The sequence below is a fragment of the Pelophylax lessonae genome (genome assembly GCF_965119305.1).
Source record: "Pelophylax lessonae genome assembly, chromosome: 5".
Classification (NCBI taxonomy): Eukaryota; Metazoa; Chordata; class Amphibia; order Anura; family Ranidae; genus Pelophylax; species Pelophylax lessonae.
In genome coordinates, this window is record NC_138772.1 from 400,110,957 (window position 1) to 400,127,216 (window position 16,260).

At 47.5% G+C, this 16,260-nt stretch overlaps 1 protein-coding gene across 1 annotated transcript in view; it reads left to right on the forward strand.

The window, feature by feature from the left end:
* Window positions 1-16,260, forward strand: part of RBBP8 (RB binding protein 8, endonuclease) — a 145,071-nt gene that overhangs the window by 108,413 nt on the left and 20,398 nt on the right. The window contains exons 14-17 of the mRNA XM_082258678.1: window positions 428-533; window positions 4,257-4,424; window positions 6,163-6,235; window positions 6,935-7,031. Of these exons, the coding sequence (XP_082114804.1) occupies window positions 428-533; window positions 4,257-4,424; window positions 6,163-6,235; window positions 6,935-7,031 (444 nt within the window). The remainder of the gene's footprint in view (window positions 1-427; window positions 534-4,256; window positions 4,425-6,162; window positions 6,236-6,934; window positions 7,032-16,260) is intronic.

The window sequence follows — 16,260 nt, forward strand, 5'->3', positions numbered from 1 at the left end:
AAAAAACCCTCCATCCATGCTAAATAGCACGCCTTCTGTTGCTATTGTATTTTGACAGCCAGCATCACCGACTGTCAAAATAGCCAGACAGTGCGGGCATCTGATTGGATGCAGACAATATTTGGCTGGCTATTTTATGCAGGCTCCTTCGATTTTTTGATCAAATTATGTTTGATGGGAGGGTCACCCATAGAGCGAATTTCAGCCAGTTTGTCGGGAACTGGCTGAAATTTACTCTGTGTATGGTCAGCGTAAGGCTCTATATTTTCAGCCATGTCACTGTAATTTCTTCATGTATGGATCAAAGCTATACATGCTTGGATAGGCAGGGTAACATCCTTGACAAAGTAGAACAAGTTTGATAGACGACTACTATGAATTGGATATATGAGAACCCTTACAGACAGTTATCAATATCTATATTTAGGATGGGAGTCAAGGCAATGCAGAGGTTGACGATATGGACTACACGTATGTCAATGATAGCGTGCTGTTGAAGATGAAAGATCAGAAGTGTGCAGACAATAGTACAAGTAAGTCATTTGTGTCATATCTTTAGAGGAGTGCTGATGGCAAAAGCATCTCATGCAGCAGTAAACTGATTTATTTATTGTTTAATGAGGGACACAGACATTTAAAGACTGTTGGGTTATGTTGTTGCCTAAAGAAAGATTTGAATACTGGCAAAAAAAAAACAGTGACCAGCCCAGTATAATCACCTTCTACTCCCAGCATGCCTCATCTTAGTGTCCGAGGAGGATAGACTCCTTTACTGCAGAGAAGTCTAACCTTTTTTTGCTAGCTATTTTCTTTTCAATCAAGATTAATCTACAAGCTGCTGAGCTGGTCTTTTATTCAGCTATCTGGATTGGCAGCTCCTTATCACTAGCTTTACAGGTTGGACCATGGTGGACTGGACTATTGCCTAGCGCGAAGTGTGACCTTCAGGCACTAGTCTCTGTATTTTGTGCTTTTCAGACCTGAGTGTACTGTTAACCACAGAGTTCTTTCCAGGTCTACAGCCATAGCATAACCGAAGATGTGAGGCTGTCTCTGCAGACTCAGTGAGTAGGCTGTGTAAGCTGAGGAGCAGAAACTACCACTTACTAGGACTGTTGGGCGCTATTTACAAGTTCTTGATTTTCCGTTGGTTTACTGCAAAAGGAAGGTAATGCTGAGGGACTGAGCACTTCTCACCTCTGCTGAGTGGATCATCCCCCATGCTCACTGTATGTTCCTTCCCGCCATTCAGAATAGAGTAGTCACCTTCCTGTCACTGCTCCTAATTGCAAGTAACACATGGATTTACCCTTGGTTCCTTTCTGCTTTTGGCCTTCAGTGACTGGGTCACCTTCAGCTGGCTGAACCCTCTCCTACTACTAATATTCGGTTTGCGGGTATTCATGGCCTGGCCCTCTACTCTCAGCAGCATTGCCCCTGATTTGCACTCTGATTTGCCAGATCCCAGACACTTGTGGGGACAGTCTTACTGCTTGGATGCTTCCAGCCTATGATTAACTATTGGTTCCAGTGCTACCTGCAATGCAAGGACTGTCCCTGACTGAATTTTGCCCTCTGCTTGCCCCCCCTGTGCCATTTTTGGAAACTACCTTGGCTTCATTCTCAGCTCTGTCGAGGGAGGGTTCCACGGCAGTCATGCAGAATTTTATAGGCCAAAAAAACTCTCTAGCAAGCCCTGCCTACAGCTTTTATCTGCCACATTTTACCTGACTGGACTAGGATCATCAGAAGGAATACAGTTGTCTTGAGCCTTTAATTTTTTTCAATCATCTAGATCTCATACCTGCAGCCTTGAGCTACTGTGTGGACAAGTTGTTCGAAGTCTCTTGTCTCATTTCCCATAGGAGTCCCCTGTCAGTGAACATGAGAACTCTTTGGCTTTAGTGCTGGGCTGCATAACTGGCATGTAAAAAGCAATTGCTTTGCATGCCCTTTGAGGGACAGCTCTTTGGAGCTGCCCTGGACACCCTAGGATACCACCAGTAGCAACAGTAGCAATCTTCCACAACTATGAAGCCTAGGGCTCAGCCCTCCCCTATACCACCCCCACACCTGGAGTAAGTAAAAATCTTAAAAACAAAAATGTTACTGACAAGGATGAATTTCAGAAGTTCCAAAATAAACAGATTATTCCTATAGCAGGGGATCCCCTTCTCTCTCAAAAACCCAGATACCACTTCAACTCCTTTTTCAAGAGATATGAAGCTATGCAAGGCCTCCACTTCTATAATTAGCCATATCTCTGTTGATACACATGTCTCTTCAATCACTTGTCAATGATTCCCACACTTAAAGTTTTGGTAATAATATGATGAAACTCTGACTGAAGGTGTATTACCACAAATGGGTCAACTCTTGCATACCAGTCCTGATTCGCAAAATAGAGGCATTTGTTATGGTTTAACACAAGAACAAGGTGGTATTGAGGCCCTCATTCCTTCCTAAGGTGTTCTTCTGTCCCGTTGTCTGGCTCCAGTTTATCGGACTGAATTTCTCTTTGTTTTCCTTGATGGTCCCCATTCCGCCATTTAGTCTTAGGGATGGAGTTCCACCCTTCCCTGTCAAGTTGTTTTTCCTGTATAAGCTAATGTTTTCCAGGTATGCAAGACTTGCACCTGGTCTTCTGTTAACACGTTCTCTAAAATTACCAGCTGCATGTTTAGGCCTCATCTGATGCCAGCTTTGGGCAAGAGAGCCTTCAGACAGCTCAGTCATAGGCAGTCTCCAGTCCTGTAGTTCGTATGGGCTTGCTAGGGTTTTGTTGATGTTTTCCACCCTTCAGTTGGGTTGCTTTTGAACATCCCAACAAAATCTAATTTGCTGTCTATATCTCAATGAGTCAGAAGGAATAGGGATTTTTGTACTTAAAAAAAAAATCTCCTTTGTGAAGTTCATTGAGGGACACAGTTAAACCATCTTTGTCTATGCTAATGCTCTTAGTACTTAGTATCGCTTCTCGGCCTTTTGGCTAAGATCAAGTGTAGTATCTGTTCTTATCAGTTGGTATGGACCTTGATGGTTAGTATCCGCAGGGGCTGAAATGAACCAGGGCACCCAGGAGAATCTGGGGGAGTGGGAAGTAGGCACTGTCAGAGAAAGCCGGATGGGTCTGCTGCCTCCTGTTTTGAATGGGATCCGCCCCTACCAGTTTGAAGGGAGCGAGAAAGCCGGTTTGGGAGAGGCCGGTTAGTACTGCTCCTGGATGTAATTGGTATGGAATTGTGATGGCAGTGGAAGGGCCTCCCTCCTGGGTCAAGTCGCTCCCCAGTGAGGGTTGGTTCTCCCTAAGCTGTCTAAATTCCAATACCTCCTGGTAGGTAAGGGCTACACCGGGTCTGCCCTGAGTTCAAGACCGAAAAAAGCCTGTGGTGTACGTGCCCCTGGGGTGGCAGCCCAGGGGTGCCTTAATTCTCACTGGTGAGTGGCAGCTCGCTTTGTTTTTCTGCACCTTGGTCACTGCACCATACACACTTTTTTCACACCTGGCTCTTGGGACACAGGCCTTTTGGCTCGGACCAGAGAAATTTTCTTATTTCGGCCAGAAGGCCTGCCATTGTACTTCACTTTGGCACTAAGGCACTTTCCTCACTTCCCTTTCCCCACTTTTTTGTTTGTGTGTGTTTTTCTTTGTTGTAGTGTCACTGCACTATCACCTTTTTTCCATGCACTATGAGAGTAGGGTGTGGGTCCTCGGGCCTAGCCTTGAAAGTCTTGGGAGGGGGTGGATATGGCCTTTTGGTTTAGTTCGCCCTCTTTCATGGGGTCTCCCTTCAGGGGAGCCCCACCTAGTACTTGGGGTGGGCTGTTTCGGGAGTCCCCCTGGAGAACGGGGTTTGCCTGGTTTCGGCCAGGCAGACCATTGGAAGTACCTCAGTCCCTGTCAGGAGTCTGGCGCCCCAGGGGATCAAGGTCAGGGTCCAACCTCTTCGGAGGCCAGACCATTTCGCACACCCTGTACACTTGTTATGTTTCCCACGTTTGCGTGTGTGCACTTTTTTATGCACCGGGTGATAGTCTTGAGTGTGTTCACACACCATGGGCTTTAAAAAAGAATGCTCTTAGTACTGCTTTTCCACCAAACTGAGACATGCTGGGAGTAAGAGGGTTTATATCAGGTTGGTCAGTGTTTGTTTGACAGTGCTCAAATCTTTCTGTAGGCAGCAGTATAACCAACTCTCTGAATTCCTGTGTCCCGCAATGTACAAAAATTTAATTTTCTCTTACCTTACCTTCAGCAGTTGAGGAACGTGAAGGCCATGACAGCTTTACAGAAATGTTTGAAAAGACGGAGTATGAGGAATATGTGTCCTATTCTCAGGAATCCAGTCCTTCCCAAAGACTGGATGTAAAGGAAGAAGGTGATGTTTTTACACTGCCAAAGAAGAGACCACCCAGTGATAAAGGTCAGCACTAACACGGATTTTTTTGCTATTGTAGGTACTAAAAATTAAGTTAATTTACTAGGTACTTGTGACTTGACACCTAGTCTATGAGTTTACCATTTTATTCAATGCTAAGTGCTTTTTCTACATCTGTGTCCACATACAAAACAGTAAAAGGCATGGTTTGCGGTTTAGGAGGAGACCTACACATAGGCTTGCAACTGCAGTGGCTTTCTACTATCAGTAAAAGTAATAGATCAGTAGTTGATAGATTTTTGGTCCCCTTCATCAGGTTTCCATGTGACAGTTGTGTGTTAAGTTGACCATAGGTACGAGCTTTGCATCTTATATAATTATTGGACACATTAACCACTTACCCACTGGGCAGTTAAACCCCCTAACCATACCAGTTTTCAGCTTTCAGTGCTTTCCGTTTTGGAAAGCAAATACCCCAACACATAATCTAGGAGGCATAATCAGTCTTTTCAAAATTGTCATTTTTTTTCCACAAGTTTTTTGAAAATGTGGAAAAGAAAATGAAAACGCATTTTTTTTTTTTTTACACAAAGTTGTCTATTTATAAGATATTTCTAACACATAGCATGTACATAGCAAAAATTACACCCCAAAATACATTCTTCTACTGCTCCGGAGTATAGCGATACCACATGTGTGACGCCTTTCTACAGCCTAGCCACATACAGGGGCCCAACATGCAGGGAGCACCGCCATTTCCTGACTTCCCGTTACAATTTTGTGTGGCACGGATGGGCACTGATGTAGCACGGATGGGCACTGATGTGGCACGGATGGGCACTGACGTGGCACGGATGAGCACTGACGTGGCATGGATGTTGCATGGATGAGCACTGATGTGGCATGGATGTGGCACGGATGAGCACTGATGTGGTGGCACGAATGAGCACTGACGTGGCATGAATGTGGCATGGATGAGCACTGGCGTGGCATGGATGAGCACTGAGGTGGCATGGATGAGCACTGAGGTGGCATGGATGTGGCACTGAGGTGGCATGGATGTGGCACGGATGAGGCATGGATGGGCATAATTTAGGTGTGGAGGAGGCAGATAATGGCTGCAGCTGCAGTTTCTCTCCTCTCCTCCCACGCTGTACCGATCGTTGCATACAGTGTGCGAGGAGAGAAATGAATCGGACATGTGCCGGTTTGTTGACAAGTGATCGCTCTGTCATTGGACGGAGTGATCACATGGTAAAGGGTCGCTGTCATTGGCCCTTTATCACAATCTGTGATGCGCCAGGTCCCCAGGACCCGGCAAGCACGGACAGTTCCGTGTGCGCACCCCAGGGGGCACGCAGGAGCAGGATTCTGGGAGGATGTCATTGTACGCCCTTCCAGATTAAGCTGACCTCGCTGTAGCCGTCATTCGGCTATGGCCCGGTCTGCAAGTGGTTAAAAAATGTATCCAAATATGCTGGAGCTAACTGTTGGTTCTTCCTGTCTTGGTAGACAAATTTTAGGCATAGTTAAGCAAAGTTGAGCATAGTTGTTTTTAAAGCATTCAAAATTGGCTTTATTTGAAGAATTATGCATGCATTTTCCTGACTACCCTCCTAGGTCACTTTACATCATACTGAATATACAGAAGCTCACAGTTTTCCAAAAATCTTTAAATAGCAGTTATCTGGCAATAGAAAATGTTGTGTAAGGTGATAAACTGCACTAGTACCACTGGAAATATTGTATAAATGTTTACTGTCTTAAAATATTATATTTGTAGAGAATCAAGCCAAAGGAGTGATTTACCAGAAACAGAAGGCATATGTGGAGCCTTATGCGCAAACAAGTGAAAGGTAACCTTTCCACTAAACTATGTCAACTTAACTGCATCTAAAATAGGAAGGCATTTGACTTAATATTGTTACTAGCGCTACAATGTTTGTTTTATTTCCCAGTAGTTGTGTGATCTTTCTCAATGTCCATATCACACTAACTTTTGGCATTCCTGTAAGGTCCATGATTAGGCTCAACATAAATGATCAAATCCTCCTCCCAATATGATGCTCAGCTCATAATCAGTTAATGAGCATTCCTTCTCTGTGATAAAAATCCAGCATCACAAGCAATTGTTTTTTAATAAGATTTTTTAACTTGGTGGAAAACCTTTGAGTGATCTGGGTGATCCCCCCCCCCCCCTTTTCATTGTAAAGTAGTAAAACTCATGTGCACCCCTTCACTCCAATGGTGAGTTATGTGAGTACAGTGGCTGTTTACAGGGCCATTAGAAATGGTCATTGGAAATTATCAGATGTATCCTTGCCCATTTTTTTATGCAAGTGAAAGTGCCACTCTGACAATGTACTGTATATGTAATTGAAAACTGAGCATTATTAACTGAGCTGGTATTATCTATGGAGGTTTTTCATGATTTACTGCTTTACACAAATCTGTGGGAAATGCATAATATGTATATGCTTTATACCCATTGTATAAGTTGCAATAAATGGCTCGGTGCTGTTGGATTACAAATATTTTCTTGCCTTAATCTTTAGAAAAAAGCCTACTGTGGATTTTCCTCATATTGAGGTTGTGCGAAACAAGGAGGAAAGAAGAAAACTGCTTGGCCATACTTGTAAGGAATGCGAGATGGTAGGTAGCAGATCACTGGCTAGGAGATTTGGATCCTTTTTTTGGTGAACGCAGTGTCCAGGAAAAATAGACATATGATCATATTTACTAAAAAACATTCCTGAATGGCAGATGCCTCTTCTATGCTGTAGATCATTCCTGAATACCAAAGATACCTACCTCTTCCTGGCTGTATGCAGAGAAACCATAGGTCAATCAGACACTGAGCTGTCTTCGCAGATGCATTAAACCCACCACATTTATGAAAAATAGGCACAGGAGTCAGACAAGTGAACTGGTACTCCTGTGCAGAGGAATAGGAATTTATCAGATGCATCCTCATAAACAGTATAGCAGAACGAGTCCTCCAATGTGTTTCCTGAATAGAGTACATTTTAGATAATTTGTCACACATGTCTAGACAACAAGCATATTGGAGAGACACTGACGACACAAGATATACAGTATCTTACAAAATTGAGTACACCTCTCACATTTTTGTAAATATTTTATTATATCTTTTCATGTGACAACACTGAAGAAATAACACTTTGCTACAATGTAAAGTAGTGAGTGTACAGCTTATAGAACTGTAAATTTGCTGTCCCCTCAAAATAACTCAACACACAGCCATTAATGTCTAAACCACTGGCAACAAAAGTGGGTACACCCCTAAGTGAAAATGTCCACATTGGGCCCAATTAGACCCCCCCCCCCAGTGTCATGTGAGTCATTAGTGTTACAAGGTCTCAGACAGGGCCATCTTACCGAATGGGCATGCTGGGCAGTTGCCCGGGGGCCCCACCTGCCCAGCGACACAGCCCCAGCCAAGCAATAGTCCTGATTCCTGTGTGCATTCCGCCATCGAACTTAGGTGGCAAGCGCTTGCCGACCCTGCGCTGCTGTCAGGCTACTTGGACCATGGAGAGGGAGCCCACAACTGCAGGAATGCCTGTCTGCCTCCACGGGAACAGGCACACACAGGACAGTCGAGTCTGACTCCCGTCCGTGTGTGTGCTCACCAGACCCAGCCACCGAACTTGGAAGCTGTCATTAGCCTGGCACTGCTGTACCAATAAATATCGCCTTATCAATATTTAGCATTTTTATTCTCGTGGGTGATTGTGTAGGCAGGGTCCCAGTGCACTGCATTGCCCGGGGCCCTTTAATGCTCTTAAGATGGCACTGATCTCAGGTGGGAATGGGGAGCAGGTGTGTCAAATTTGGTGTTATCGCTCTTACTCTCCCATACTGGTCACTGGAAGTTAAACATGCCCCCTCATGGCAAGGAACTCTCTGAGGATCTGAAAAAAAAGAATTGTTGCTCTACATAAAGATGGCCTAGGCTATAAGAAGATTGCCAAGACCCTGAAACTGAGCTGCAGCACGGTGGCCAAGACCATACAGCGGTTTAACAGGACAGGTTCCACTCAGAACAGCCTTTGCCATGGTCGTTTAAAGAAGTTGAGTGCAGGTACTCGGAGTCATAATCAGAGGTTGTCTTTTGGAAATAGATGTATGAGTGCTGCCAGCATTGCTGCAGAGGTTGAGGAGGTGGGGGGAGGGGGATCAGCCTGTCAGTGCTCAGACCATACATACGCTGCACACTGCATCAAATTGGTCTGTATGGCTGTCATCCCAGAAGGAAGCCTCTTCTAAAGATGATGCACAAGAAAGCCTGCAAACAGTTTTCTGAAGACAAGCAGACTAAGGACATGGATTACTGGAACCATGTCTTGTGGTCTGATGAGACCAAGATAAACTTATTTGGTTTAGATGATGTCAAGTGTGTATGGCAGCAACCAGGTGAGGAGTACAAAGACAAGTGTGTCTTGCCTACAGTCAAGCATGGTGGTGTCATGGTCCGGGGCTGCATGAGTGCTGCCGGTGTACTGCCGATTTTTTCAACTTGCCGAATAATTCAACCGTTGACGTCACTTCCGCTGCGAGTACGAGCGGCTATGAGACTTCCAATGGAACTTCCAATGCAATGCCTGGCCGCGAGAGTCGATGCCCGTGCACAGCAGCGAAAACTGTGCACGAGAGTTGGATTTCTCGGCAAGAAGTTCCAACTCTACTGCGCATGCGCCCGGCCGCTGTACATAGTTGGAGTTTTTGCCCGTGCACAGCAGCGAAAACTGTGCACGAGAGTTGGATTTCTCGGCAAGAAGTTCCAACTCTACTGCGCATGCGCCCGGCCGCTGTACATAGTTGGAGTTTTCGGCAACCTGTTTTCCAAGACTTTTAAGCTGTTTTCCCAGACTTTTGGAGCTTATATATATATATAAATATATATATATATATATATATATATATATATATATATATATATATATATATATTTATATGTATATAAAGAGTTTTCGGCAAGCTGTTTTCCCAGACTTTTGGAGCTTATATAAATATATAAAGGATTTACAAAAAAAAAAAAAAAAAAAATGCAGCATGGTCAACACTACTATATATATATATGCGCGCAACATTTGGAGCCACTATACATAGTTGGAGTTTTCGGCAAGATGTTGCGTCCCACATTTTGAGCTTATATATATATATATAATATATAAAGGATTTAAAAAAAAAAATGCAGCATGGTTAACACTACAATCTATATATATATATATATATATATATATATATATATATATATGTATACATATGTGTAGATATATACAGTATATATATATATATATATATAGCTTTTTTTTCTGATCCTCCCGTTTATTTATTTTTATATCTATCTATAAAAATGGACGGATAAAAGAAAAAAACAAAATAAATAAATACCAGTGCCTGACACTTTGATAATATATATATATATATATATATATATATATATATATATATATATATATATATTAATCCTCACATTTACATATTATATATATATATATATATATATATATAGATTTGATCAGAAGAACAGCCCTCTTTTGATATAGCTGGCTGAGAGGAGTGACAGCCCTTTCATGATCTGACGGCATGATGGGGGACACAGGTGGCAGAACAACGGGGGACAAGGGCTACGAGATGGGGACACAGTCTGCATGGTGGTGGGGGACACAGGCTGCAGGACGACAGGGGACACAGGCTGCAGGATGACGGGGGACACAGTCTACGAGACGGGGACACAGTCTGCATGATGGTGGGGGACACAGGCGGAGTCAGGGGTGTACCAATGGAGGGGTGGGGCACAGTGGCGGCTGGTGCTCAAAATTTTTGGGGGGGCGCAAACAGAAAAATGTAATAGGCATTGCTTTGCGGCAAAAAACGCTGTAAAAAATTGCGTGACTTTGAGGTCGCAAAAGTGTCAAAGGGGCCTTCAGTAATTAAGGTATAGTGTGCCCCCTTTCAATGCAGAGAGACCAGTGTGCCCCCTTCAATGCACGCTCCCTTTCAATGCACAGTGAGCTGCTTGCCCCCTTTCAATGCAATGACCAGTGTACATGCCCCCTTCAATGCAGAGATCAGCGTACATGCCCCCAATGGAGAGACCAGCATACATGCCCCCTTCAATGCAGTGACCAGCATACCATTCCCCCAATGCAGAGATCAGCGTACATGCCCCCAATGCAGTGACCAGCATACATGCCCCCAATGCAGAGATCAGCGTGCGTGCCCACTTCAATGCAATGAACATTGTGCCATGCCCCCATCAATGCAGAGTTCAGCGTGCGTGCCCCCCCCCCCCCCCCGAGAGCAGTGCACTTACCTGGAGCACGGCGGCGACGGCTTCTTTTGTCTTCAGTCCCGGACTCCCGGCGGGCGGCTTCTTCTCACTCCGGCTGCATGTCTTCTCTGGTGCTCCCGCCTCCTCCTCGGCCAATGGTATGGGGTTTGCCGTGCGGCCAATCAGGAAGCCGGTATTAGACCGGCTTCCTGATTGGCCAGGAGGAGGATCGGTGTGACAATAGCGAATTTTCATCTGCTATTGTCACACAATGGGCGGGCTCTGGGCGCACTGCTCTGCGCCCCGGGACCACCCTTTGCATCACCCTATTAGAGCCTCTGGCTCTAATCAGGTGATTTAAAAAAAAAACCCATTAAGCTCCATGCGTCTGGCGCCCTGCATGCAGATTAGGGGGCCGGACGCATGGATTGGGGGGCGGCGCCCCTGCGCCCTGTATACACCAGCCGCCACTGGTGGGGCAGGGTGGGTGCTTGCCGAGATCTCCAACCCACGTCACCTCTGGTCGTAGATCTCGGCAAGTTGCCTGTACTGTGCATGTGCACCAACAAATGCCGTGCACAGAGAAGTCCTATGCAGTGCACAGAAGAGTTGGAGTTCTCGGCAGGACAATGTATGCTACTGTGCAGACGCCCGCGGACTTTTCAGCAGGACAATCTATGCTACTGTGCAGGCGCCCGCGGACTTTTCAGCAGGACAATCTATGCTACTGTGCAGGCGCCCGCGGCTCCTGAAGCATTGTCTAATAAAAACCCGTGCACAGTGCATCCCCCAGAGTACTATTACAAATGTGAGCATCCACAGTCCACATTTTATTTTATTGGCAAATAAAAACCTGTACACAGTGCTATCCCCCACATTAATTCTACAAATGTGAGCGTACCTATGTGCTGTTTGAATGGGCAGAGTCGCAGGCAGGAGTTAGCTGAGCTAAGCCTGAAAGGGAATGCTGGGATTTATAGTTCCTCTCTATACAAAAAATGCCACAGGACTTAGCATAGCTGAGCTTGAAAGTACGTGCTGGGATTTATAGTTCCTCTCCATACAAGAAATACAAAGCTGGTTCCAGATGCAGTGTGACCTCTCAGGGATATGCAGCATTGAGTGCTTTGGATCTGTAATAATATAAGCTCACACTGATGCCATTTTTATGTTTGAACTCTTTATTGGGTCTTTGTGCAAAAACAAAAGCAATGCGTGTAAATGTAAAGTAAAGCACAACAATAAATAGCAAAAAAAGCTTTATTTCCTAGGGGCCCAATCACACCTGTGCGATTTCAACCCTTTCGCAGCTTATATATGTAGCACTCTACAGGTAGATGCTAGGTAAATGTATAGTGGGCCTTGTCTGCCTAACAGCAGGGCCATGATTTCTTTTAGTCAGGGTGTCATGGTTTCCAGATGTGCCTGCTGTAGGGGGAGTCTCCCCACTGGCTCCTATGAGAGGCTTCTCATAGGGCTGTGGAGGAAGACAAATTAGGGGACACATCCCAGCTTGTAACTACCCCAGAAGGCAGATTGTGCCGGAAAGGATACTGGGAGTGGGTATAAGGTTGGGGGAAGTGCGTGACCCGGTGTCTTTGGCGGGAGCAGAGTCCCAGGAAGGAGAGTGCGGCTGTCTTTCCTCCTGTCAGAGGAAGAGGATGTCTCTGGGTGTCGCCTGAGAATCCAGAGATTGCTGAATTGAGCTGAGGGGGATCCGGTGTGCCGAGAACCAGTGGAGAGAGAGAGGGGTCCAGTCCCAGGAAAGCCAACACAGGTCCTGAGTACTGAGGATTGCCCCTGGGGTCTGCCTAAAGTCAGAGGGGACCACTCCGGAAGAGGTTCTGGGATCCAGTGCCAGCTAGCTGTAAAGGGGGTACCTAGGTTGAGGAGCCTGAAGCAGGGCCGGACTGGCCTATCAGGATACCGGGAGATTTCCCGATGGGCCGCCGGCCCCGGGGCCGCTTTAAGACCAGGCCGCCCGCAGCGCCGCTTTAAGCATTGGCGGCCGCTGCATTGATTGGGGCCGCTCGCCGGTCGCCGGCGCCGCTGATAATGGTTGGCCACTGCAGGCCTGCACTGCCCCGCCCCCCGCTGGGCTCAGTCTCTCCTACGTCAGCCGCTGTGAGCGGCGTGACGTCACGAGGCGGCTGCCCCTGCGCGGCGGATCGGCGGCGGTGCTGTGCGGTGCATGAGCTGAGGCGAGCTGTGGCTGGCGCGGCTGCTGAAGAATGCCTGTCACGGCGCCGACAAGGATGGTCCCTCCTCCTGTGAAACAGACGAGACATCATGCACCACATGTGATGTGATCGCAGGTGAGGGGGGCTTACTGAGGGGTCTGTCTGTACTCTGTACTGGAAGGGGGGCTTACTAAGGGGTCTGTAGTGGGAGGGGCTTACTAAGGGGTCTGTAGTGGAGGGGCTTACTAAGGGGTCTGTAGTGGAGGGGCTTACTAAGGGGTCTGTAGTGGAGGGGCTTACTAAGGAGTCTGTACTGGGAGGGGGGCTTACTGAGGGGTCTGTATTGAGAGGGGGCTTGCTGGGGGGTCTGTATTGAGAGGGGGCTTGCTGGGGAGGTCTGTACTGGGATGGGGGCGGCTTACTGGGGGGTCTGTTCTGGTAGGGGGGCTTACTAAGAGGTCTGTACTGGGAGGGGGGCTTACTAAGGGGTCTGTCTGTACTGGGAGGGAGGCTTACTGAGGGGTCTGTACTGGTAGGGGGCTTACTGGGGGGGTCTGTAGTGGGAGGGGGGCTTACTGGGGGGTCTGTACTGGGAGGGGGGCTTGCTGGGGGGTCTGTACTGAGAGGGGGGCTTGCTGAGGGGTCTGTACTGGTAGGGGGGCTTACTAAGGAGTCTGTACTGGGAGGGGGCTTACTGAGGGGTCTGTACTGGAAGGGGGCTTACTGAGGGGTCTGTACTGGCAGGGGGGCTTATTAAGGGGTCTGTACTGGGAGGGGGGCTTACTGAGGGGTCTGTACTGGGAGGGGGGCTTGCTGAGGGGTCTGTACTGGGAGGGGGGCTTGCTGAGGGGTCTGTACTGGGAGGGGGGCTTGCTGGGGGGTCTGTACTGGGAGGGGGGCTTGCTGGGGGGTCTGTATTGTATTAGGGATAGGGGGAAACAGCATTGTATTAGGGGGAGGGGGGGTCAGCATTTTATAAGGGGGCGGGGCCGGGGGAACAGCATTGTATTAGGGGGAGGGAGGGTCAGCATTGTATTAGGGGGAGGGAGGGTCAGCATTGTGTTAGGGGGAGGGACGTTGCGCTGAAAATGATGTTGCGCTGGTATAATGACGCAATGCTATGGGGCTGGTATGTCATTTTTTCCAGGGCTGGTTTTCATACCCAGTCCGGCCCTGCCCTGAAGTTACAGAGGGGGGTACATAGTCAGTGAGCCCCGAAGAGTTCAAGGTTAAAGGGGGCACCTGCAATTGTGCCCTGAATTGTGCAGAGTGTCAATTGAGAGTTGCAGCCATACTGGATTTCACAACCGTTTACCTCAAGCCAGTGCAAGGCCGGAGGGAGTAGTCAGTGACTCTGCAGTGAAGACAGCGTCAGAAGCTGTTTATTCTACAGTCCTGGATTTACTAGACTCAAAAGTCAGGGATCTAGCACTTATTCCAAGTTACAGTGTGTTACAAAGCATCAGTGAGCGTTGGCCAGCGTCGGCTGGCGTCAAGGCAGCGTTAACAGACATTTTCTGGATAAAGTCCCAAGTTGTATTTAGTTGAGCCTAAAGGAGTGTCCTACTCATTCCCTTCTCCCATCCCCTTAAATAAAATAAAAACCACAAAACCAAGATGCTGGAGTTATCAATGTCTCAGTTCTCACACCCAGGGTCGCAGCTCACATGGGCTGGAGAGGTAATCGGTAACAATGGCAGGCCCACATCAGGCCACAGGCCTGGAAAACCTGCTACATTCGCTCTCCACAGGTTCTCGGCACACCAGATCCCCCTCAGCTCAACATCGCATCAGTGTGTTTAGTAATGAGAATGGAATTGTTCTTTCTAAAATCTGTGTCTGTCCGGAATCAGACTGAAATCCTATTTATTGTTGTGCTTTACTTTACATTTACACGCATTGCTTTTGTTTTTGCACAAAAACCCAATAAAGAGTTCAAACATAAAAATGGCCTCAGTGTGAGCTGATATTATTACACAATGCTGCATATCTCTGAGAGGTCGCACTGCATCTGGAACCAGCTTTGTATTTCTTGTATGGAGAGGAACTATAAATCCCAGCACGTACTTTCAAGCTCAGCTATGCTAAGTCCTGTGGCATTTTTTGTATGGAGAGGAACTATAAATCCCAGCATTCCCTTTCAGGCTTAGCTCAGCTAACTCCTGCCTGCGACTCTGCCCATTCAAACAGCACATAGGTATGCTCACATTTGTACTAGTAATGTGGGGGATGGCACTGTGTACAGGTTTTTATTTGCCAATAAAAGAAAATGTGGACTGTGGATGCTCACATTTGTAATAGTACTCTGGGGGATAGTACTGTGCACGGGTTTTTATTAGACAATAAAATAAAATAGGGACTGCGGATGCTCAAATCCCGCTCTACAAACTGTTGTGTTTAATTTTTGCTTCAGGAGCCACGGGGGCCTGCACAGTAGCATAGATTGTCCTGCTGAAAAGTCCAACCGCGGACACTTATGCAGTAGCATACATTGTCCTGCCGAGAACTCCAACTCTTTTGTGCACTGCATAGGATTTCTCTGTGCACGGCATTTGTTGGTGCACATGCACAGTACAGGCAACTTGCCGAGATCTCCGACCAGAAGTGACGTGGGTTGGAGATCTCGGCAAGCACCCACCCTGCCCCACCAGTGGCGGCTGGTGTATACAGGGCGCAGGGGCGCCACCCCCCCCCAATCCATGAATCCGGCCCCTTAATCTACATGCAGGGCGCCGGACGCATGGAGCTTAATGGGTTTTTTTTTTTAAATCACCTGATTAGAGCCAGAGGCTCTAATAGGGTGATGCAAAGGGTGGTCCCGGGGCGCAGAGCAGTGCGCCCAGAGCCCGCCCACTGTGTGACAATAGCGAATGAAAATTTGCTATTGTCACACCGATCCTCCTCCTGGCCAATCAGGAAGCCGGTCTAATACCGGCTTCCTGATTGGCCGCACGGCAAACCCCATGCCATTGGCCGAGGAGGAGGCGGGAGCGGGAGGACCAGAGAAGACATGCAGCCGGAGTGAGAAGAAGCCGCCCGCCAGGAGTCCGGGACTGAAGACAAGAGAAGCCGTTGCCGCTGTGCTCCAGGGCTCCAGGTAAGTGCACTGCTCTCGGGGGAGGGGGGACACGCACGCTTAACTCTGCATTGATGGGGGCACGGCACAATGTTCATTGCATTGAAGTGGGCACGCACGCTGATCTCTGCATTGGGGGCATGTATGCTGGTCACTGCATTGGGGGCATGTACGCTGATTTCTGCATTGGGGGAATGGTATGCTGGCCACTGCATTGAAGGGGGCATGTATGCTGGTCTCTCCATTGGGGGCATGTATGCTGATCTCTGCATTGAACGGGGCATGTACACTGGTCACTGCATTGAAAGGGGGCAAGCAGCTCAC